Source organism: Lissotriton vulgaris, chromosome 11 (genome assembly GCF_964263255.1).
Source record: "Lissotriton vulgaris chromosome 11, aLisVul1.2, whole genome shotgun sequence".
Taxonomy (NCBI): Eukaryota; Metazoa; Chordata; class Amphibia; order Caudata; family Salamandridae; genus Lissotriton; species Lissotriton vulgaris.
In genome coordinates this window covers 594,064,075-594,088,679 of record NC_141699.1, presented here as the reverse complement: position 1 = coordinate 594,088,679, position 24,605 = coordinate 594,064,075, and the positions used below count along the sequence as shown (strand labels likewise).

Genomic DNA, 24,605 nt, shown 5'->3' with positions numbered 1-24,605 from the left:
TGGGGGGGAGGGCAGGTTACTGTAGGAGGGGGAGGGGGGATAAAATACAAAATGCACCTACATTCCCAGATTCATGGCATACGACCAACGTATCATACCTTCCATGAGCGTGGAGATACTCTCAGATACATCGTCATAGTGTTGACAGAAGTTCATGGGTGGTCGTCCCATGGTCAGGAGATGTAGCGCCGCCGTACCCCCGGGTTGACGGCATCGGGCTGTATACTTCGCCTGTACTGTCTATGGTCTATAGGTATTATTACATCATTGTTGCATCGCCGGCCCGGAGGGTTGTAGGCGTAAAGCTGTGTATGACTTGGTCCACTTTAATAAAGGTGTTTAAAAAAAAAACCTAAAAACTCTGCTTGAATCTTACCAGACACATTAGATAGAGGTCAACACCACATTCCACACAAGATCATGAGAATAGTTTTGAGGACACAATATTCCCTTTAGACTAGCTAAAAATGCAGAAGCAAAGACACTAAGGGTTACTGCTCAGCTGAGACCACTGGGCAGGACTTCAATGAAGGCCACTATTGGTTGGTGGCTAATAGGGCTCTATGAACTCATCACCGTCCATTTGATTAATCATAGGCACTGCTGAGATGTACAATATGCTACATCCACTCAGATGCCCTCAGCATCTTCTACTTGCAGTCACGTTTTAAGCATTGTCTCAACATGTGAGAGAAGGACTACCTTTAGGAAAATAATGCCTCACTAAGATAAACACTGCCAATATTGTATCTCTGACATACCTCTTAAAGTCCAACTGCAGATGAATCTTGGCTGTCAAGTAACAATGTAGAGATGCCACCATCTCCCATTCCCAGTCGGCAGTCAGACATATCACCAAGACTGTGGCTCACGGACACTTTGATATATGATATTGCAGGAGAAGGAATAAATCTTGATATGAGGGATGCAAAGAAGGATCCACCAGAACTGGCAAAATATTCTTCAGCTAAGAGACAGCAGAGATGGAGGTGGAATGCAGGGCAGAGTGAGGGACAGAGGAGGGAAGTAGATACTTACCACAGTTTCTTTTTTGTGTGATTCTCTATGCTTAACACAGCCTCATGTCCTGGGTGTGTCAGCTTAGTTGTTCCTGGAATAGTTTCCTCAGCCAGGCAGATTCCTACCACATTCTCAACATCTGAAGGGTGGTTTTCATGTAAGGGTTGGCAGAGTTCACCAGTAGACACTTCAGCCATCAAAGGTATTTGGTGACCAAGAGATGTCATGCATATGGACTGGATGCCAACCAGTGTCCTCCATGCAGTATTCATTTTCCTTGCACAGTGCAACAGATCACGCCTTAAGGAATGTTCCAAACACCCTGGTAGTAGTCCGAGCTTGTGAGCCTTCAAGCCATGAACCCTTAACCTGAGGGACTCAGCAGGTTCTTTTAGTTTTGTTTTAGTTCAAGCTCTGCAGTAACTGGAGATAGGTTTTCTGCAAAACCAGGAGGTGCTGTTCTCCACAGTCAAGAGAGGACTCATTGCAAATAAAAACACAATCACATACACAAACAGGGCAAGCGGGTAATGGTGCCTAGCTAAACCTTAAATGGTGACAGAACTTGGGCAGATTTACTCACATTTCAGTTTAATACTTGATACACAACTTCTCTGTCCAGGACTTTTCAGCATTTCAAAAGAACCAGATTGTTAGAATCTCCTCATTCACCAACAGGATGGCTCACCTTCAATCTCTAGCATTAATCAACATTACTATTGAGAACCAGTGACAATAATATACTGGTCTGTGAGAATTCCAGTTCAAAGGAACTGCAAAACAAAGCAAGAACTTAAACCTGGCCTCTCCCTCCACTCAGAGCGAAGATGCCCCACTAATCTAGTATGCAAAAAGGCAAGCAGGGTAGTTTATCAACTGTGGAGTAGTAGGAAGCTGAGATGCCACACTTGACCTCAAAGGCACAGCAAGGGAAGGCAATGTCAAAATCATTAAGCGAAGCAACAAATTGCCATGCCTGGGCAAGCTGAGCATCAGAAGACATGCAAAAGGAGTACAGCAGTAGATGGTCTTTCAGACCAGGCTGTGTTAGCAGGAGGAGGCGGAGAGAAGCGCAGTCCCTTTATCAGACTGGGTGGAGGGTGACAAGAACATAATCTCAAAAGGAGAGAGCATTGTGAGATGAAAAAAATAAAATGTTCTAAATGAATGCCATGAACCTGCTTCAGTTCTGAATATTACCCATTTTAAATAAAATATTTGCAGTTTTCCATGATAGAGTAGCCGGGGCAGAACACAACAGGTTATTCTCAGAGCAAATGTACCAGTTTTGCAGTAAGTTGCAGGGTAAAAACAGCCTGCAGGGGCAGGTGGCGTTCAATACCCATATCCACCAGACTCTAGAATATGTTGTTGAGAGGACCGGGACAAGCTAAAGCTCAAATTATAGTAGGGTAAGACCACCGCCCTTTTACATTTTGCAGTGATGTAAGTAGCAGCTATATCAGGGAGGGATGTACAACTTTACAGTGGGCATTTACCATGAAGGTGTGGGAGGAAGCAGCCAATTGGTGGGGACAACAGACCGAGTTCCAGTAAGACAACACAACTTCCAAAATATGGATCAGTGAGAGGGATTTCCCAAAAGTGGACTGATAAGAAAGAAACAAACCTCCGATTACGAGTAAACATCTTTGGAACTGAAGTGCTGTAATTTAACATGCAACCTCATCAAACATAACCAATAAAAAGGAAGAACATCTAAGCAACAGAGGTCTTAGAGGCAATTCCACGAAGGAGGAATGATAAGGAATAGCAGCTCAGAATATGGATGAGATAGAGGAATCTTAACACAATGCATTAACACAGGGAACAAACCCATGTGTAAGGATGAGAATAAGAGAATTTAAAAAGAGTGAGACTAGGAAACCTCTAGGTGATTTTGTATCTGCTTCTCATAGGACAGGTAGAGTGCTCTCTGTCACTCTTTCCAAGAAATGAAAAATAAACCTGGATTAATTCTGAACACACTACCAAAGCCTCTATCATGAATCAATCTGGGTTTGGACAATACAATAGGAAGGGAATATAATTGTGTTTAGGCAGAGTGTCATTTTTTGTCTGAGAAAGGAGTTACCATTTTAAATTAGCTATAGGCATTGTTCCCATCACAGAAAAATCCTCGTACATTTCTTATCAGTACTTGTAAAATACGCACTCACCAACAGCCATCATGGTGCTATAACGGGCCATAGCTTTCCATAACAGTAAATGATCCAAAAGCTGGCATATTTAGACGGGCAAGGAGTAAGATGCAGGAAGGTGGGCTTGTTGGAAATTGGGCATCACTCCTTACAATTTGAGACCTCTACAAAACGATAGCAAATAGCAAAAAGCTCAGGACAAAGGGCTTAGCATATATAGGCGGTCATAACTTATGATAGTAGGCTTTGTGAGCTGCAGGGAAATTGTGCTCTGCCTGGAAGTGGTTTATCATGAAAGTCGTAGCTGACATACTATAAGAAGCTGCCCGAGTTTAATGATCAGCAGCAGTATATTTTGGACAACCTAACAATAGCTCACTAATTTACGTACATTTTTTGCTGTTTTCACCCTATCAGGATTTTGACGGGGTACTCCACAGTAACTTTCAAAGTTTTGGACACAACTATAAAGCCTCATAGACATTATGTTCCACACCACCTCTTATGCTTGCAAATAAATACATTTCCATCTCATCTACCGATAAATAAATGTTTATTTAACTTTTCACAACATTGCTAGCAGAAACATAATACTTTCTAATCTGGCCAAACTTTCATTGCCATTCCAGAAATAAAATACATAATTAACAGACGTAGCCCTTCAAGGGTCCAATAGGGAACTAGAGAAAGCAAGTATGAGGACAGAGGAATTGCACATTTTCAAACTGAATTTCTCATGTGCTTTTGGGGGTTTGCGGCTTGTCGTCCAATAGGGAGCCCTGTGCACTAAGAACTCAGAAACACCAGCAATAAGGGTCAAAAAAGTGTCACACAGGATAGAAGTATTGCAGAATAAGGATGAAAGAAAGACACCTTTTGAAAGGGGGCTGAAAAGGAGTAATAAACCTAGAATATAAATGAGATAGAGGGACCTCCCAAAAAAAGAATAAACACAGGTTAACAACACAATGATTAAAGACAGGATTGAGGGAATTTAGGAAAGGGGACTGAGAAAGCTAATAATAAAGAAATAAGGATGATTCAAACAAGAGACCTGTAGGACTGAACAAAGGTAACAAACTCTGGAATAAGGATGAGATGGAAGGCTATTAGAAAAGAAGACTGAACAGAGGATAAAAACACGAGGTTAAGGATATTTTGGTGATTTTAGGAAAAAGGACTGATCTCAGACTCACAATAAGGAAGAGGTGGGGGCCTGCAAGAAAGATCTCAACAAAGGGGAATAACTACCAAACTAACGAGGAAGGGGGGCTCTGGAAAAAGGTCACAATGGAGAAAAACAATCCCAAGAGGAGAGCTGAGCAATCTGCATTCTTTATAGGATGCAATTAAGAAGGGGTATGGAAGACTGTGGGATGGTTGGTCCCACAAGGACAACATCAGGTTTGTTGTTTAATCAAAAGCCTCTCAAATATCTGAAAGAATGGACTGCGCAACCCACCCCCAGCACTCCTGGTTAAAAGTGAAGGATCGAGCAGAAACAGCAAAGAGCGCTAACTGAGGTGCTGGCCAACGTACCTGAGAAGAACTGTGCCTTGAAGCCCTTCTTGGAGACAGTGTTGTCAGACTTGAACTCCACCCTCATATTGTTGTACTGTGAGGTGATCACCTCTGGCTTTTCTGCACCACAGAACTTCCCGTGCAGCTTAGAGTCCGCAGTCAGCCCACTACGCACCTCAACGAAGTCATACTTACAGACCTGCACACAAGATGGGTCATGGGGGACAAAGCAGACAGAACATTAAGACTTGAATTTGAGACAAGTTACAGACAACATGGTTTGTCCTGGATATGCTTATATTTAATAGCTGCAAAAACTGTGTAACATGACTATTAGTTATGCAGTGAAAATGTATCACTGGCATGATCTGTATGAACTGAAGTTAGCTCTGCTGTGTGAGGCCAGTGCTTATGAACTATTTACCACCTGATGGATGACTGTGCTTTGTAATGAACACACCTGTCAGTTTTTCATTAAGATTAAAGTGCCTTTTGATGTGAACACCTAGCAGTTTCTCAACTCAGGTTTTCAGGCCTGGTACATCTAGGGATCTCGTATTACATGTTTCTGTCTGAGACCTGAGCCTATGCAAAATCTCTGCTAGCTAAGGGCTGAAATCCTGGTTCTGTGTCTCTTAAGTGATTGCTGTATTGTCTGGGGTCTGAATGCATATTATTTTGTATGTTTTGGTGAATTAGTCTACTTTTTTGCTTTCTCTTGCCACCTTATTTATGTTTGGGAAATTGCTGTCTTCTCTTTCCTGTGGGTGTAGGACTTAGCCTGATTAGGATGCAGTGCTGGCATGCCTCGATTTAATTCTTGTTGGGAAATCGGTTACTTTGGTGGTTGAAGCTATTCTTCTTTTACACAACTTTGTTGTATCTGCATGAAAACAAGATCGCCGACAGTGAAGCTGCACTTTAGCCAGACCCCAAGTGCCATCCTACTTCAAACTTTCATGTTTGCCCTTCTGTCCCCTCTCACCTCCTTTTGTAAAATGCCTATCTTTTCTATCAAAGATCAGCCATTTCACCGAGAGTTTCACTTGGTTCTTTGCAATGCCTTCATGTTAGAGGCCCTTGCAGTGATCTGTGATAGTGCAATGGCTTCTAGGATGACAAACTGGATAATTCTCCTTGTTCATCAATCTCTGCCCATTCTCCTTATTTCTTCTCATGTTCTCTCTACGGACCTAGATGCACTCTCTGCTTTGACCTTTATTCTTACTGTTGCTCACTTGGGAAGCCAAACTTTCTACTGTCAACCGGTGCTCCTCACACTTGCCTCCATCATCTCATTGCCCAGGTCATTGCGCGAAATAGTGGTGGGGATTAGGTTCTAACTTAATGGTGTCCCATCACGGCTTCTGCATGGTGTATTCCAATGGTTCTTACATTCCTCACTATAGATTTCCATCCACATTTTGCTTCCAAATGTAAGGAAAAAGTCCAGATGATTGAGTTATTGGCTGTGTGGTAAACTCATAGGTGCTAATTCTTGGTGTGGTCAGGCGATTTAGTCACCTAAAGTGTCTGAATGCGGGAGTTAGGATGACACACGATGGGCTCATCAAAACAAGTCAAAACTTTTTCAGTTGCCAGCAAAATAGTGTCTTCTAACTGAGAGTTTTGAAGGCAATGCCAAAATTGGCTCCGAGGGAGCACAGGTGTTGGCATCATAGACAGGGCCGAGAACAAGTGGTCAGCATCTTGCAGGGTACAGGCTTTGCTAGAAGCAAAGCCAAATAGATGCGCACAGTCTGGAAGGGTCAGAGAGCTGCAGGAATCGCCAAATCCACAGTAGCTGGTGCACACTTGGGAAGTGGCCCAGGGATATACAGCCTGGCTTGCAAGAAGACCTCGACCTGTGTGGGTTCTGCTGATTGAGTTAGGATTTCTGGTTTAATCTTTTTAAATGTCTGAAGGGGAACAGAGTTAGAACTCTGAAAGATCTCAGGAGCAGGACTGTATCCTTGTGGAAGGAGGATTCCTACTCGCTACAATGTTTTTGTGTGAAAAAAATCGAGAGATTGCTCCCTGTCCATGGAATTACCTGAAGTGCAACATCTCAGTGCATCATTGGGGGCCTGAAACCAAAATAGCTTGTCCCCCTGTTCTCTGATGACCTTTGGGTGCATCAATGAATTGTAGTGCAGGCCAAGAGGGTTATGTTCTTTACTTGGGCATCTGCACAATGGTTTGAACCCTGCCAGCTTAGGAGAGGATATTTCACCTAATTACTTCTGAAAGCTGAGGAATTTCATTAATGAAGTGTTGAGAAGAGCTCAGTAACCTTGTTAACAAAACATTGGAAACAAGACTTCCACATCAGCGTGCCAGAAATCCTCTATATTTCTATGTTGTCACATCCAGGGTGGGTAGATTAGCGACTTAGATGGCTTAGTGTTTACTGGCGGCAGGCTCTGGAGAGCTATTGCTGGGGATAAAGATTCAAATCCAATTTGGTGCCAGGAGAATATTTATAAGGTGAGCAATCAGGGCTGTACACTCAGGGGAGCTCAGCAGGGACTGGCCAGTCTGCGTTTATGTCTGCCTCTCCTAAAATAATTTGCACCCACCATTCCTTCTGTCTAGCCACAGACTGGCCATATATAAATCAATCCATGATCGTGCTACGATACAAACAGGTCTCTCTGAACAGCAAGGCCTGATCCCCTCCAAATGGGAACACAAGCAACCAAAAGACCAGTTTCGCCGAAATAGGCCTGATCAATGAGCTATAGCTTGATTCCCATGGTTTATGGGTGTTTAGCAAAGGGCCCCTCAACAGGCTAGGATCTCTACACCAGTACAGTGGGCACCCCCATGATAAATATTAACTCAGTTGAGGTGGAAAGGGCCCAGCACATCTACACTTCTAGTGGTCAAGTTAAGATGCCAGAGTCATCCAGTGGGTCTGCTTTGGCCATAACTGTGCAGGCTATAATAATCCTGAAGGAGCATCCTGTCTCGGTTGCTGATTCGCTCTCACGGTCTTCAGAGTGGAGTTCCAATTCAGACCAGTTATGATAAGTTGAGGTATCATGGCAAATGAGGCATCCACCTTTTGCCTGAGAAGATGCCAAAATTGCGGAAAATAGGGGGGATGCGTATTTCTGAACCATGGTTTAGAAACTTACACTGGACAAACGGAAAAGGCTGGCTACTTCCACTTGACCCACTACATATACAAATTTCAGGAAGGGCAACAGGAAGAGTGTTTGTGAAGACTGGGAAGTCCAGGATGAACATCACCAGTTAAAACATAAAGAAACCACCTTTCACTAGTCCACTCATAAAATACACAACCCATATTTCCACAAGCATACCTCTTCCATACTTAATGCAGGCAAGGAAAATTAGCTGGATGTTTGATCACTGCCGAAAGACAATAAATAGTCTCCATACAGGGGTATAGATGAAATGAGAGTACAGCTCTGTTGTTGACAAAGCCAAAATAAAACACCCACAACTTGCAGTGCATGATTGTCCAGAGACACACCATAAAAACGTAAGGACAGGATGCATGGCTTTCCCAACTAATACAGTTGACTTTTGTCTCAACAGTGCTAGATTTTTTTTGGGAGAAATAGCTTGATTGTTGCAATTATATCAAACATTCTTGCTTTTGGAACAATGTTGTACAAGCTCCTATGCTATAGTTCGACAATTTAGATGAACTTATCGTCTTTTGAGGCCCTTCAATATAGTAGGCAATACTGGTAGGCTAAATGAAGAATGTAGAATGTCCTATGATTAACCCCTTCGAAGCTAATGACGAGCTGGGCTCGTCATGGCGCTTACCTGCCGTGCGCGGATGACAAGGCCAGCTCGTCATGGATAAATGTGATTTTCATTTTTTCAGCGCAGGACGGGAAAACGCCTAGCAGCCATGTGGTTAAGTATGTAGAAAGCAAGAAATGTTGACATTTCAAAAAAAATCACATGAGGAGAAAATATCTTTAGATTCGCATCCCACACAAAAATATTTGAAATTAAAGTAATCTTTGCAAATGGACATGGCCTCATAACTATATGAATAATCACAAAATCTTATGCAAATGTGTTTGTCCAAATTTCCAAGGAGTGTAATAGCGAAACTGCAAGGAGGATAAAGCATAGATCAGTTGCAGAAGCACTCTTCATCCATGTTAGGAATTAATTGGTCTTTTGGCGCAGGAGAGAATTCTCTTTCCATTGCCAAATGTAGTTCAATGTTCAATCTGTCCCACCTCCTGCAGGGTTTTCCATTAGTTGTAAAATTGATGTGTAAGATCTATCATCATAGCTATACACATTTGAACTGAATTGTGATGTTTCACATTGGTACACAACTTTTTTTTCTTCCCCTTCTAAATGTAGGATATTTTTGCACATATTAGGCATGTAGTAGTCTCTACCAGCATTCTCTTCCCTCGACATGAGAGCCCACACTATTCACTCCCATGCAATCATGTAACTAGAGCTTCCTCAGATTGGGTTCTCCCATACCAAATTAGTGGCTTGTCTGCGGTCTCTCACGGTCCAGGCTCCTAATTAACTTCCTCCACACGGCAAACAGACTGCTTGCCCAGGTAAAGGAGAGAGAGAATAAGGCGTTTTTCAGTGGCTACTTCTCTCTTTGGGCTTGAAATGATCTTTGGCTAAACTCCCTGCAGCTGATCACCATCCCTCTCATATTCTCTATTTTTAAATCTCTCTTCACTCCACGCTATTATCTTTTTTAATTTAAGCACTCTTTTTTATTAAAGTTCAAATAAATGCAAAGAGACAATCAATTCTTCCAGCATTGGAGATGCTAATTAACATAGCATTAATACAAGAACATCAGTAACATTCTTCAACAATTTCTAACACCCCTCATGTGTCACTGCCAAATAAACCACAGTATTTATTAAATAAGGTAGACACTTAGATCAGCTCATCACAAAGCTGGGGTTGAATGACAGCTCTGCTCAAATTAGGATCTAGCTAATCCAAAGCATGTTGTAATTCACCCTTCATGCCTATCTTTACTCCACCACCAATATACAAACAAGATTAGAGGTTTCCAGCTTGGAGGACAGGGCAGAAGGTTGTAGATATTGCCTGCTAAAATGTCTGGCAGCAGAGGAGTCCATACAGCTTCAAACTTGTTATATTTGTCGTAGCGTACTCTCTGTAAGCACTCAACAACCAGTTGGTTCAACAGACGGAGGTGTTGCTGTGTTAAGTTAGGGGCAATCCTTATTTTTCCATTGAGTGCCTACAGTTAGCTTCGCCACTCCAAAACAGTTTCACATTACAGTTTTTATCTGCTTTAGACTGGTGTCCTAGAAGGGGGGAGCAGATGCCAAATATTATCGCAAGATCTCCATCATAACACAGGTATTTCTTTCAAACGGGGTTTAATGAAGGGGCAATTCCATCATATATGTTGGAAGTTCCCCAACAACTCACATCCTCTCCAACTGAGTAAACTGGTGAAAGGATCACTGGATAAGGACTAGTCGATCACCACCTTACAGAGCTTTCCTCCCTTAAATGGTAGCTGATCCCTTTACTAAGATTTTGCCAAAGTTCATAGATGCCCAGCACAGACTCAAGCGGCATCAGTAATTATTTTATAGATGTTAGAGATTGTGTCTTCTGAGCAACCAACTAATGCGATTAGTTTCTCACATTGTGTACAGGCTTTCGTAACCACTGCTTTAGCTTCTTTATGCATCATATGGTGTCTCAATTGAGCAATCTTCATGTTTCACCTAGGCTGAAAGCTTGCTTGCCTCTTTAAGTTGATGGTGGCTGTACTCCATAAATATGAAATCTATGCAATCATGGTACATCCTCCCCTCCCACCTTACACTCCGAAAGGCAGAGGGGTTTAAGCTGGCAAAAAAGAGGGGTTGGAGTGGATGTGCTATAAGAAAATCGGAACATGGGACCCTGGTTTGTGTGAGACATGAGCCCCAGATTGGGAGGGAGTACTCACAGGAGTACTTAAGTCAACATTAGAAGGCCTATCTTCCAATTAGTATGTAGGCTAAATTCCAAAGTTAGCCTCCAGCTAGGATTCATCCATATAAGGCCACATTATGTCCGCTACCATCAGGGACCAATGTCCTAGAACCCATTAATAGGCTGCTATATAGAACCCAAGAAAATCTTGGAAGGTTTAGACCTCCTTTATCTCTTGGGTGGCTGGGATGTTGTGGGTAATCACATCCACCTCATGCGGAGTACTCGTTTTTTCAGATCTATGAAGAAGTCTTTTCATCACTATATGCAGGGCCTAAAATAGAAGACCCCAGTAACATACATTTTTGTTACATGAATTTGGCACAGTCAGGACAGAAAAGGGTGAGACCATGGTTGGAGGTCATTACAGAGTTCTGCTAGGTGTCTGGGGTAATCTGATTTACAGAGATCTGCCACTGCTGGAGTAATATCAACATGTAAGTATTTAATGGATCTAGTAGTCCACCTAAAGAAAGTAGACACCTGAAGAGACTCCACTTTCGCCTAAGATAACAGGTTTGGGATTTCCGATTGATCTATGATGATTTTGAATCCTGACAATATCTCAAAGGACACTAATTGGTTTATCAGGTGGATAAAGGAAGAATTAAGGGACAACAATTTAAGTGAAACATTGCTGTGGATCTCTGGGCTCCTGGATGTCTGGGATCCTGGTTATCTTATTGTCATCTCTTATCTTTGTTGCACAGGACTTGAAGATAAAGGCAAATAAAAGACGGTAAAAGAGACAACCCTGTCTTCTTCCTCTACCTAGTTGAAGGTGTTGCAATGGTGTAACATTCAAGCTTATTCTAGATGTAGCTGAGTGATGGCCTGCTATTACCACAGAAATGAACCTTGGCCCCAGTCCGACTCCTTGAAGTATGTTCCAAAGGAAGTTCTAGTTCACACCACTGAAGGTTTTTTCTGCATCTAATAATAGCAACACAGCAGATACTGCCTTCTTTTTGACCTTTTCTAACCGGTGGACTATTTATCTGATGCTGCATTTGATGATCCGTTACGAAGTTAGGTTGGTCTAGTGTATAACACCTGGTGGAAGGGAGTGCAAATAGTCCGCCAGAAAAGAAATAAATAATTTTTCATCTATGTTCATAAGTGCAATAAGGATCTAAGATTAGCATAATCGGGGGTCTTTTCCCGCTTTACTATTGAGAGCAATGCTGATATTAGAAAAAATAAAATCCCAATGAAAACATCAGCATACATGGATTTGCTGATCTTGATGCTCTTTATGGACGTCACAATAGGAACCTATATTACTTCTTGATAGTCAGGTGTCGGTGTGTGGAGAGGTGCTGATTCTAAACAGGCTTCTTGCTTGGTGTCCCCGGATAAGGGGAGGGGGCAGGGGTCTTGGCCAGATAGATTGAGACACGGATTACGGATGCGCTAGATAAGGTAGCACCATGGAGCATGAGAATCACTAAAAGACCAAGGGAAACAGCACCTTGGTATAATGACGAGTTAGGGAAGGCCAGGAAATCTTGTAAGAAATCAGAACTCATCTGGAGAAAGAAGTACTGCAATAAACTTAAAGAAGACTATAAAAAAGAACTGAAAGTCTATCACGCACTGATCAAAAAAATCAGATGTGAATTCTATACAGATAAAATAGATAAAGCCAATAACTCACATAAGGAAATGTTCATTATTCTAAAATCTCTCAAAAGCCGAGAAGAAAGAGGATAACCCTGCCACGAAAGAGTCCTGTAATGAGATAGCAGAACTATTTAGTAAAAAAGTAACAAATATATATGATACCTTTCCTACAGAGGCACGACTTGGCACCACTGCATCGGCAACCAAAATGGTGAGCAATGTAAGAACAACGCTGGATGGTTTTAGAATACAGGAAAGTGAGGTTCTAAAAGCTACAATAAAAGGAATAAAGACCGGCTCTCCTCGAGACCCGGCGCAACCGGAGAAAATGATGGAGCGGATGGACATAATCCTACCTTATATCGCAGATCTTATTTCCCGCTCCTTCCAGACGGGTATAGTTCCAAAAAAATGGAAACAGGCCATTGTTAGACCTCTCAAGAAAGATCTATCACTAGAATATACCAAGCTAGACAATCTGCGCCCCATTTCACTACTCCCATTTGTGGCTAAATTCGCTGAAAAAATCACTAACAAACAGCTGGTAGACCACATTAACACAAATGACCTTCTGCACCCCTCACAGTCAGGCTTTAGAATGGCACACTCAACAGAATCAGCGCTACTCAAGGCGACAGAATCACTCAGGAAACATGTTGACGAGGGACAAACAACGGGCTGATCTTGTTGGATCTCAGCGCGGCATTTGACACCGTTTCGCACCCCTTGTTACTTCAAAGACTTGAGGCCTGCGGCATCAGGAACGACGCTCTGAAGTGGCTGACCTCGTTCCTAGATGAACGTAGCTTTCAAGTAGCCCAAAGAACGCTTTGGTCTGATAGCTACCCTCGGCTTCAAGGGGTCCCACAGGGATCAATTTTGAGTCCCACCCTGTTCAATCTGTATGTGGGACCACTAGCAGAATGTGTAGAGAAACATGAGGTGTCGATAGTGTCCTTCGCAGACGACACACAGCTAATTGTAATGTTATCCCAGAACAAAGCTCAGGCAGCAACCCGCTTTGCCAAATGTTTAGAGGAGGAAGCCGACTGTATGTCGAACCAGTGCCTCAAGCTAAATGGGAGCAAGACGGATGTACGGGTGGTGGGTAAAACACCTACCATCTGGTCATCTGCTTGGTGGGCAGAAGTACTAGGCCAAGTCCCGCACCCAAAATCAGAGGTGAAAAACCTTGGAATCTGGTTCGACTCCAAACTGTCTTTCAACAATCAGATACGGAAGGTAGCGGGGAAGTGCTATGGTGCCATGAGAACCCTGAGAAAAATCATAGATCTACTACCATCTAAAGCCAGGAAAACCATTGTGCACGCAGTTATCACCTCACAATTAGACTATGGTAATGTACTGTATTTAGACGCTTCCAAAAAAGGCCTTGCTAAACTACAAAGCGTGCAAAATGCTGCGGCATGTCTGGTTCTCGGCCTTCCAAGCAGAGCTAACTCTAAGAAAGCCCTGTCCACCTTACACTGGCTGCCAGTGGAGAGGAGAACCATGTTCAAGGCACTGTGCTATTGCCACTGCATCCTCTCACATAAAAGCCCGAGATACCTGCGACCATTGCTGACTAAATATACCCCAGGACGAAATCTGAGATCCAGGGACATTGCGTTATTAAACATCCCAAGAATATTCAAGGCCCGTATGGGGGCTCGTTCTTTTAGGTATTTAGCAGCCAAAAGCCAGAACACCCTGCCGATTACCTTAAGAACAGAGCCTAGTCAAGGTTCATTCCGCAAGCAGCTGAAGACATGGCTGTTCGCAAAAACTGAGGACGGCATAAAATAAGGACCTTGGGAGACTACAATCTCTCTCATCTAGATATGTCTCAGCGCGGGGACACACCGTTGGTGTACCCAGGCGCAATACAAATGAAATAAATAAATAAATAGAGAGGTGTGGTAGTCATGTACTCCATTTACTTTATCTTCTTCAGATGTTAATAGTTTACCCGTCAGGACCTAAACATTTGAGCATGTAGGTTGCTTCTATTTTCTGCATTAACAGATTTGGGCCTGCCTCATTAACTTGGTCATAGACGGTCTTTCTGAGGCAAAGCAGAGTCACCTGTGCTTTGTTGGAGGCCACAGCATTAGGTTTAGCCTTCAAAGCCATCACCTTACGTAGGAATGTTAGTGATGGGTAGCACTGTACTCTTGCTCGGATACTTTCAATACTTTTTCCAGTTGTTATTCTTCCATATTTATGAGTTTTTTCAAATTTGACATTTTCTCTATACACTTGTTACACACGACAGCTCTCAAGATCCAACCAGTTGCTCCTCATGTGCGCCATTAAGACTGAAGTTCTCTTCAATCTGAGCTCTAAGCATGGTTTTCAGACCAGGATCTCTCAAAAGCATCAAGTGGGCAGTCCCTCTCCTTCACACGGGGGCTCTTAATCTATGTTTAGGGTTGCTGATAGAGACCATGCTGTGAGATTATTAGGGGGCTATGGTCGCACAGTCAATCAATGACATCAAGGCATTGGTAAATAAATTATAATCAGTTCAAAAATGGGTGTGATGCGCATGAAGAACAAAGGTGTATTCTTTGGAGTCTCTTGTGTAATTCTCATCATGCATCTAGTAATCCTAACCCCTCAAGATTACTTTCCAGACTTCCAGAGAAGGCGGCCGAGTAGAGGAACACCTTCACTTAATCTCTATCGTCTTTTGGGTCCCATACTAAGTTGCAATCCCCTAAAACAATCAGGCTGCCTTCTGTGTATTCCACTAGTGTATTCACAAAGTTTCTAATGTAAACGTTCTGACCCACAATGGGTACACATTATGTGGCTATTGTGGTGATCCGATCAACCAACCCGCAGGCAAGCAGAATATAGCTGCCTTCTTTGCTTTTTTTTGTTAGATAAGGGTTTAAGTTGCAATGATCTGTGTATGGGGAGAGCAGCAACATTGTGTTTGATGGCAGAGTTAAATAATTATAAAATTAAGACCCATTAAGTCCGTTTTTCTTACCTGAGACGCTCAGATCCCCACTTAGTTTGTTGTCTCCATTGCCATTTGTATTTTTGCCCCAGTACTTCATTACTTCAATATTTTGAGATGTCCTGGGTTCATGGGACCATACTCTCATTTTTTTTTTTGAAAACCTTTATTAGACAATATAAGCAAACAAATACGGGCCTACAACCCACCGGCCGGCCTCGACATCATTTAAAGCACAATAGCAAGCAGTTGGGCGACTCAGCAGCATAGCAAAGCAAGCACGATCAATCCGAGTTACACTGTAAGTAATTGCGCTGCCGAGAGGTAGGAGAAGTGAAGGTTTAATTTTAAAGTTTTAAAATTGTGTCCAAAGTAGTAGGAGCTAAGAAGGATCAGAGTCCAAACAATCCGTCCAGGACAGAAGTGGGCAACGGTCTTCAGAAAAACCAGCGAACATTATCCACTAAACAAATGGCTGGAGGCGAGTAGCACAGGAGAGATGACGAGCAAACAGTGTAATACACCCCAGCCACTACCCACATCGCACCAATCCACCCCATGACCCAAAGAAATAAGAGAAGAAAAGAGTAGAAGAAGAAGAAGAAAAAATAAGGCCCATAGGAACTGAAACGAACAAAGAAACCCCCCCCGCACCCCCCCCACCCTACACGCATGCAGAGGCTACAGCCTACCCCCCCCTAGCAGTGTGTCTGTCGCCCCAAAAGAGTACCCGAAATTCAGGAGCAAAGGAAAGAAGGAAAAAAGAGAATCACATAAGACCGGAGGAGGGCCAGAGAAATGACCAAAACAATCAGCACGTTTACCCTCTGCCACCCAACCCCGGACCCCGACCCAGTACCTAACCAACGTTTACCTCCCATAATTGTCCATTACAGTCCCAGCAATGCACACAACAGGATGCAGCAAAAAGGGAGAAACATCCTCAGCCCTGTCCCCTTCGATCCAGCATGTCGACGGAGTCCAGTTCTAAAGCAGCCATCTTGGACGGAGAAGGCAACTGTGAAATCCACTGCAGAAGTCGAGGCACGTGGGATGAGTCACACAGGCTGGAAGGTCGTCCACAAAAGTCAATAAAAGCCACTGCTGCTTGCCCAATGATAGTACAGTAGGGATCAAGACAAAGCAAAGGTCCAACTGTGGCAGCAGGCCGAGGCAAGGGAATCAAATCCAGGAAGGAACAAAGAGGAACGCCATCAGAACACAAGGGAAATGGAAAACATGGCGTCCGAAGACGATGCACCAGCCATCGCGAAAGATCCTTATCGCCAGACCTCTTCCGATCAACTACGGAGAGTACTGCAGCAGAATTTGAGGCTTGACCAGCCAACGCCTCCACATGCACCTGGGTAGACAATCCACTGTAAACAGGTTGAGGATGTGGCGTAGTGTGCAGCACTGAAAGGCAATCACGGCCAGCTGGAGAAATTGCGTCGAGCTGGTTCCCTAATTCTTGGGCAGTGTCGTGAAAGGCAATCCTTAGAGCCTCCAAAGCGTCCAAAACGTCATGGATTCCCAGCGGTGTATCAGGAATGGAGGATGCAGCAGTGTCCCCCGCCCAGGGCGAACGGTCGCAGAGCATTTCTGAAAGCAAGTCGCCATTGCCAATCATCGACTTCCAACTATTCCGCCGAGGATCTGCGAGGCACCGCTGGGACAAAGACATGAGGGCAATTGATCGTGGTACAGCTCCAACTGAGGTAATGCCAGCGAGCAATTAGCCCCCAAAACGAGCAGAGGACTCCACTTGCAGGCGCTGGGTGCCCGATGCGGAAAATGGCGTCCGCTACGGAGGAAGAGCAACAAAGAAGCTGACCAGGCCACCGCCAAGCAGGGTGAGGATACAATGTGTGCGCCGCCGGTACAATGTTTCCAAGCGCGTAGGGTCGCCGAGCGGAGGGAAGCGCTGCGGCGAGAAGCCCAGCGCAGCAATGCACTACCAGCCGATCGGCTCCTCCTCCACCGCGGCGGCCGCTGTTGTTGTGTCCGCGTCCGGCCGTCCCCCACAAGCTATGGCCCGGCTGCGATTCATGGAAGGGCCGGGAAGAGAACAAGGACGCTTCACCGCCGGTAGCGCTCGGATTGCGCCGGGAAGCACATCAACGTGATCAGGATCACTTACCGAGTTCACTCGCTGGGTTAAGGCACAGGATATGCGGCAGGATAGTGGAGAAAAGCACAAGGGTCGGCGGAGCCGAGAGTCTAGGCGGCCATCTCGGCTGCAGGCTAGGCTCCTCCCATACTCTCATTTTTAAGCTGATGAGCGTTGTCCCGAAAATCATTCTGTGCCCCTAGCCTAGGGCTATACAAAATGGTAGTCCTACTTCTATGTTTATTGAATGTCCAGGTTTTTTTGTTTTAAAAATCTGGTCATGCTAAACTTAATCAATAACAGGACCTGTATATGTTCACACCAAAATAACAATAAAGGTAACATCTGATGAAAACATACCTTGCAGTCGGCTAAACTGTCCTACACAAACAAACAAAAACATTGGCTCTGAGGTCGTACATGAATAGTGGAACAAAAGAAGCAGAGTCGCTGGGGGGCAGGACTAAGATTCCTGTATTCCTGATACACATTGGCTCTCAAAAAAAAAATCCCAGTATTCAGCCACTAGATAGTGGGTATATCTGTGAACAGTGATGTTTTGGTCATACTTGAAAAGAGCAATCATGTAAAAAAGACTTGAGCCATCTCAAAGCGGTGAAACGTACACCTATTTCCTATAGTCTTAGCAGCAAGAGGTTACAACTAACCGTTCAAAGGGGGCACTTAGGTCTAATAAAATCAGAGGAGCGGTGCCGCCTTTCTCTAACTGATCCTTAAGATTTTCTGTGATGCCAAGTAAGGCTACCTCTGTACTATGGTCGGCCCTAAAGCCTGATTGGGACTAATAGAGATCATTTGAGAAAATAAACGTTGTGAGCTGCTTATTTATATGTTTTTCCAAGATCTTAGTTAATATTGGGAGAAGAGAAAAGCAGGTCCGTAGTCTCAGTAGTTAGAGATGTCTATGTTTTATTTTTTTTAGCAACAGCTTAACCATAGCATGTTTCCATGCCTTGGGAACATATCCGTTCAATAGCAAAGCATTCAGATGCTGTGCTAGAAATTCTAACACTTGTGGGTCCAGCTTACCTAGGTTCAAGGGAGGAAGTGGGTCCAACAGGGAGCCTGATTTAATGACATCCCGTAAACGTCCCGAGGTCCAGAGATCCGAAGTTGTCCAATGAATGGGGCAGGCAAGGGCTAATGGGGTGGTCTATACTAGCCTGCATATGATGGTGAACGGATATACCTTGGATAGTACTTTCTCTTGAACCATCTGGAGAACTGTCTAGGATGGTTGGTTAAGAAAAAGAGGTCAGAGTATCTGTTAACTTTTCTACCTTCCCAGAGCGGTCTGGAATGGTAACCAGAGCAAAGGAGGCCTGAATATTAGCAACTCTTTTCACACAAAAAAGCAGGTTAATTCACTAGATTGGGGTTGCGACAAAAAGGCTGGGGGAATATCTTAGTGGGATCTGATAAGTTTTTTATAATCACTTGAAAAAGGGTTTTAGGGCTATTTTGAGCTTTAGAGATTTTGTCTGAGAAGTAGGAAGTTCTTTAAATACGACAGTTTTTGAGCTTGTTTATATGCTGTTTTATCAGTTTCAGAATAGGATTTTCGCCAAATTCTTTCCAGGTGTTTGCACTTTTTTATTTTCACTCAGTGTCTCAATAAACTATGACGCTAGAGGGAGAGTTCTGTGTTGTGTGACTCAGGTCATAGGTAGCGCAGCATCAATTAAAGATCGGAGCCAGTTATCAATAGTAGTAGAGTCCGCCTCCATTGCGTGATTCAGAGCCGGGCAACTAATCTCTAGCATGGAGTTCAAGGCAAACACATCAAGTTTGGATCAGTTCTTCGATGTCAAGAATAATTCATGTTCTTATTACTTGGTGTGGATGAGATATAGTGGTCCGACGAAACAAGGGGAATCGGTTTGCATTCCCTTCAAATTTGCAACAAGGGGGCCGCGTAGATGTCCAGCCCTATGTGTAGGCATGCCATTAATAAGCTGGATATCGAAGGCTTTGAGATCCTCAATCACGGTCGAGGCTAATTTACAGTCCTTGCTGTCAAAGTGAATGTTAAGGTCACCTAATACTGTGAAATTAGCATATAAATTAGGGCTCCAGACAGAGAAAAGTTGTTGGATAATGTCAGGGAGAACAGAAAAGCCTCACAGTCAGGGATCACCAGATTCACAATTATGCATTGACATTGTGATTTAAAAATAACTGCAATCTCCCCCCTCCCCCATCCTGTCCCGGCAATCAAGTCTAATCATGCTAAAAGCTGTGGGTCGCCGGCTTCCCGACTACACGGATTCACTCTACCCAGATTTACTCATACTACTCCTGGACTGCATCCAACTCCCTTGGGAACCGAGACGCTCGGCCCCCCGTTTGCTCGGATCCACTCGGTTTCAGCTTCTCACTGCTTCTAAATCAATTGTAACCGGTCCTGATGATGGCCTAAGACTCCTGCAGGCCGAAACGCCGTCGACTTTCACAGCTTAACTTCTGGCGCCCCTATTTATGGACACCGACCTAACCGTGTTTCGAAATTTTACATCATTTATTGTCTGGATGTCTTGAATATGTACATTTGTGATTGTTTTACATTGTCCTCTGTCGCACCCACCACTATCGCTGCATATACCACGTCACTTGTCACTTGCGCCGTCACAAACTTCATAAGCACTTGTGCACAGTATCTTGTTGGTTACATGTCCATTAATGTAACGCAGTGCTACCTTCTCATGTGCTTGTACATATGAAGTTTAATATATCCAACATGTCCAATACAAGTTATCTTTACATGAATGTGTCTCCCTGTGTTTCTCCTCGTTTGGATCAAATCCACTGCAATTGATTGAGCTCCCTATATTTGCTATCTAAATGATACCCTTGTTTGAGACATTGTTGTTTGATACCAAAAGCTGTGGGTAGGGTGCCAATTATATCCTGAAACAAAACCTCATTAATCCAGGTTTTGGTTAGAAAGGGGGCATACGGATTATTATCAACTAAAAGGTTAAAAAGTTCCATTTGGTGCTTCATTAAGGAATGGCAATTAATGCTGTAAAATTGATAATGAATTGCTTTCGGCTTTTGTAAATTTACATTATGGCTAAACCCGCTGCAGTGCCACTCGACTTATAGTGGTACTTATGAGTTGTGCACAGATTAGCAATCCTAAATCACAATGGGCACCTCTATCATTGTTAGCATCCATGTCAACTGAAGAGAGGCAAGCAGCTGAAGTTATAGGACAAAGAGTGAGTAAACGCAAAGCTGAGTACACTAACCTATCTTGTGGAAAAAGAGCGCAAATCCTGGTCACGGACGGGCGCAGATGGGCTTGTCTTTGGTGCGCACACTGCACGTGTCCTCCCTTGGGCCACACTTAAATGAGCCTGGCTGGGAGCATGTGACTGAAGCCCCAAATAACAAAATTTCAATTTAAAAACGTCCTTACGGGGCGTGGCCAAGATGGCGAGGTGAGCAGACGCACTCTCCGTGAGCTCCTCTGACCTCAGAGCCCAAGACTGTGAAAAAGCTACTTCTGCTGACCTCCGGAGCTGCGTTTGGACTGCCTTTTTGAGTTTTCAGGAGTAGTGACGCCGAGGGTCGGCCATCTTAGCGGCCTACTTGGCGGCTGTCCGGGGCGCCGCAGCGCTCGCTCCCCGGTGGGGCAGCGGTGGAACTCCTTTCTGGCCCGGAAGCGGTGAGTGGCGACCGTTGGTGTGGCCTCGAGTGGAACACAGGAGTGTGCTGGAGTCCTGAGCGGAGCGGGGACCGACCGTAAGAGAGGACGGAGGCGGAGTCCCGGCAAGCTAATTTAACTAAGAGAGACCGGGGACTCGACCTAGTCCAAGAATTCCTCTGACCGTTTCTGAAGCTTGGACCTCGGAGCGGCGACGGTGGCCGAGGTTGGATGGTAGCCAAACCCCACTGAGCATTGGGGCTCAAGTTTGGACTGCACGCTGAAGACGGCTGGGAGGTGGCCGACAGAGCCCACGTTTAGGCAGGCAGCGGAGGAGCGGAAGCGCAGGCCTGAAACTGCGGCCTGAGCGCCGAACACGCGCGGCCCCATAAAATCTGAACTGCCAAGGAGGGCCAAGCAGGGGAGAGGCCTGGGAGTTCTGGGGTCGCAGGAGGAGGCTGGTGACCTTCGTGGTGGCCTGCGTCATACCGACGGCCCGCCATATTTGATGGGGAGCAGAGCTGGCGGTGTACAGTTGTGAGGAGAAGACGCCCCAGCGAACCCGGGAGTAACACCAGGACTGTGGTCTGGCGACAGGACACTCCCGGCAATGGGTCAACGGGCGGGAGCCCAAAAGCGCGCGCCGGTTTCTGTGAAAGATCAGAAATCGCTGATTGTGAACCCCGACTCGATGGAGTAGCAGCGGAGAAGCACAGCGGGGGTACCGGAGCCCGGTGAGTGGACAGGACACTATTACACTGTTACACTCTCCTTTGAGTCGCAGCGCTCCCGCGAGCCTGGTGCATCACAGGGCGTGGCCGGTGTGGTTTGCCTGATCCCAGCGCCCTACAGCCAAACCACTGGGACGCGCTCCCGACTCCCGGGTCTGGAAAAGGAGCTCGGTGAGACGAAGAGGTGAGATACCGCAGCTCTACCCCCTACGGGACGGGACCGGATTAGCTTTTCCTGGGGCAGCCCCAAGTGTGCACTTGTGGAGGTGTCATGGCTGGCAACAGAGGAAACAAGAAGGGAGATCGAACTCTGCAGGACATGCTGACGAGGGGCCCGGCGAGGCAAGATAGGGGGCAACAATCATCGGCAGTGGGAAGCGAGCCCCCAGTGACCAGATCTTTCCTGGAATCTCTCTTTAGCTCGCTCAGGGACGATTTCCAAGCACTGAAACAGGAGGTGGCCGGAGAAGTGCGGGAGGTGCGCAGAGAGGTCGATGGATTGGGCGAGAGAGTGGCCACGGTAGAGGCGGCGGGACATACCAGAGACGAGGAGATAACGCAACTACAGCAGGAGGTCCTGCGCCTGCAAGACCAGCAGCTTGACCTCCAAGCACACAATGAGGATCTTGAAAACCGTTCTCACCGGAACAACATTAGGGTCCGCGGCGTCCCATCCGGAGAAGAGGGTGAGGACGCGACAGGTTATCTGCAGGACCTCTTCAGAGAGATTTTGGGTGAGCCGACAGACTTTGTCATTAGGATAGACAGAGCACACAGGGTGGGACCGATACGCCGGGCCTCGGCGCCCCCGCCGGATGTCTTGGCCTTCCTGCCGGACTATCCTTTGAAGGAGCGGATTCTCCGTGAGGCTCGACGACAGCAGTCTCTAAGCTTCAGGGGACACCGGATCGCCCTTTTTCAAGATCTCTCGGTGATCACGCTTCAGAAGCGCAAAGCTTTCAAAATCGCCACAGACTTCCTGAGGGACCACGACACGCAATATTCCTGGGGCCACCCTTTCCGGCTCATCTTCAGGTGGAATGGAACACTCCACCAGCTTCGCTCCTTGCAGGATGTTTGTAGCGTCTTGGGGATCACCGCGACGGACGATGCAGTGCCTACTCCCCGTAGACGTCGCACCACCAGGGATGGTTGGCAGTCGGTGACCCGGAGACGCCCATCTGCGTCCTCAGCGCGACCGGACTCGCCCACAATCAGAGCGGACATGGCTGAGGCGATCCAGGAGGTGGACAGGTCCACTGCGACCGGCGAAGTCGCTTTGACAGCTTGAGTGAACTCCGGGGCGAGATCGATGAAGCACCACTGACATAGCAGGTTTGGGGATCCGGGGGGGTGGAGGGTGGAGGGTGAGTGGGTTGTGGCCGGACGTCCACTTGAATACTTTTCCACAGACTTGTCCATTCGGGACCGGACTGGGACAATGGGTCCTCGGGCCCGACTGGAGGAAGGGGGGGAAACAGAGGGGAACAGTTGGGGTGGGGTTGGTTGTGGGTTGCAAAGGGGGGGGGCGGTGGGAGGCGGTTGGGGAGTTTTGGGCGGGGTTTGGGGTTCTGGGTCAGGGAGTTGGGAGAAGGTTGAGGGTAGGGGAGGGGGGCTCCATCCAGTGTTCTTGGTGTGTACATGCTGCCCCAGAGGGGGCTCCCGGACTCATCTGGCCACGGCTATACCATCTACAGCTGTTGCTCATTTGCTCTTGCCACTTTGGTTTGATTAATTATGGGGACCCTTAAAGTGGTGACTCTGAACGTTAAGGGGCTCAATAATCCGGTTAAAAGAAAAGCTATCTTGTCTTTACTAGAGGGTACGCAGGCGGACATCTGTCTTCTGCAGGAGACCCATTTGCTGGCGCGGGACTGCCATAGGATGCGCTCACGCAAGTTCCCCACACAGTTTTTCTCATCGAACAACTCTAAAACAGCGGGGGTGGCAATCTTGGTGTCTGGGTCCTTCAGAGGGGAGGTTCTCCACAAACTCGCAGAACAGAAAGGGAGGCTTTTGGCGTACAGGTTCAAACTGGGGTCACTGACGCTCACTATAGGGACAGTATATAGCCCGAATGACCATCAGGAGCGCTTCCTTCACTCTGCACTTGTGGACATAACAGCTTCCCCAGACAGGCATATCATCATAGGGGGGGACCTGAACATGGTGCTCGATTCCTCTATGGATAGATCAACACGATACCCGCAGACGGGGGAACTGTCGCACAATGGAAAGGGTCAATTGGCGGATCTTGAGCTCCATGATCTATGGCGCCACCTCCACCCCACAGATAGGGACTACTCCTACTATTCTCATGCACATAAAACTTACGCGAGACTGGACCATATCTTAGTCACTGGGCCAGTCCGGGACTTGGCCACAGCATCTGAAATTGGGGTCCTCTCTCTGTCAGATCACATACCAGTTTCGGGCGTTTTCACACTGCCGTTGACACAGGCTCCCCGCGGGGTGTGGCGACTCAGGGATACACTCTTGCATAAGAAAACAGTGGTGACACGCATAACAGAGTCGATCAAAGACTATCAGGCTCATAATGACAACGGAGAGACCTCACTAGCTATTCAATGGGCAGCGCTCAAAGCGGTCCTGAGGGGTGAATTCATTGCTGTCTCCTCAGAAGAGAATAGGGAACGGCGTCAGAAGCGTGATGAACTGACGCAAAAGGTCCGGAAACTTGAGCAGGTGCACCGCCGTACGGGGGCCCCTAGAATTTGGAAGCCGTTGAAGGCGGCGAGGAAAGTCCTGTCAGCGTTGGACATGGATAGGGCCGAATATGCGG

General features: G+C 45.9%; 1 protein-coding gene across 1 annotated transcript in view; it reads right to left on the bottom strand.

Moving 5' to 3' along the window:
- BMP1 (bone morphogenetic protein 1) overlaps nucleotides 1-24,605 on the bottom strand; it is a 629,932-nt gene that overhangs the window by 95,937 nt on the left and 509,390 nt on the right. Inside the window, exon 15 of the mRNA XM_086943688.1 lies at nucleotides 4,722-4,902. Within this exon, the coding sequence (XP_086799814.1) occupies nucleotides 4,722-4,902 (181 nt within the window). The remainder of the gene's footprint in view (nucleotides 1-4,721; nucleotides 4,903-24,605) is intronic.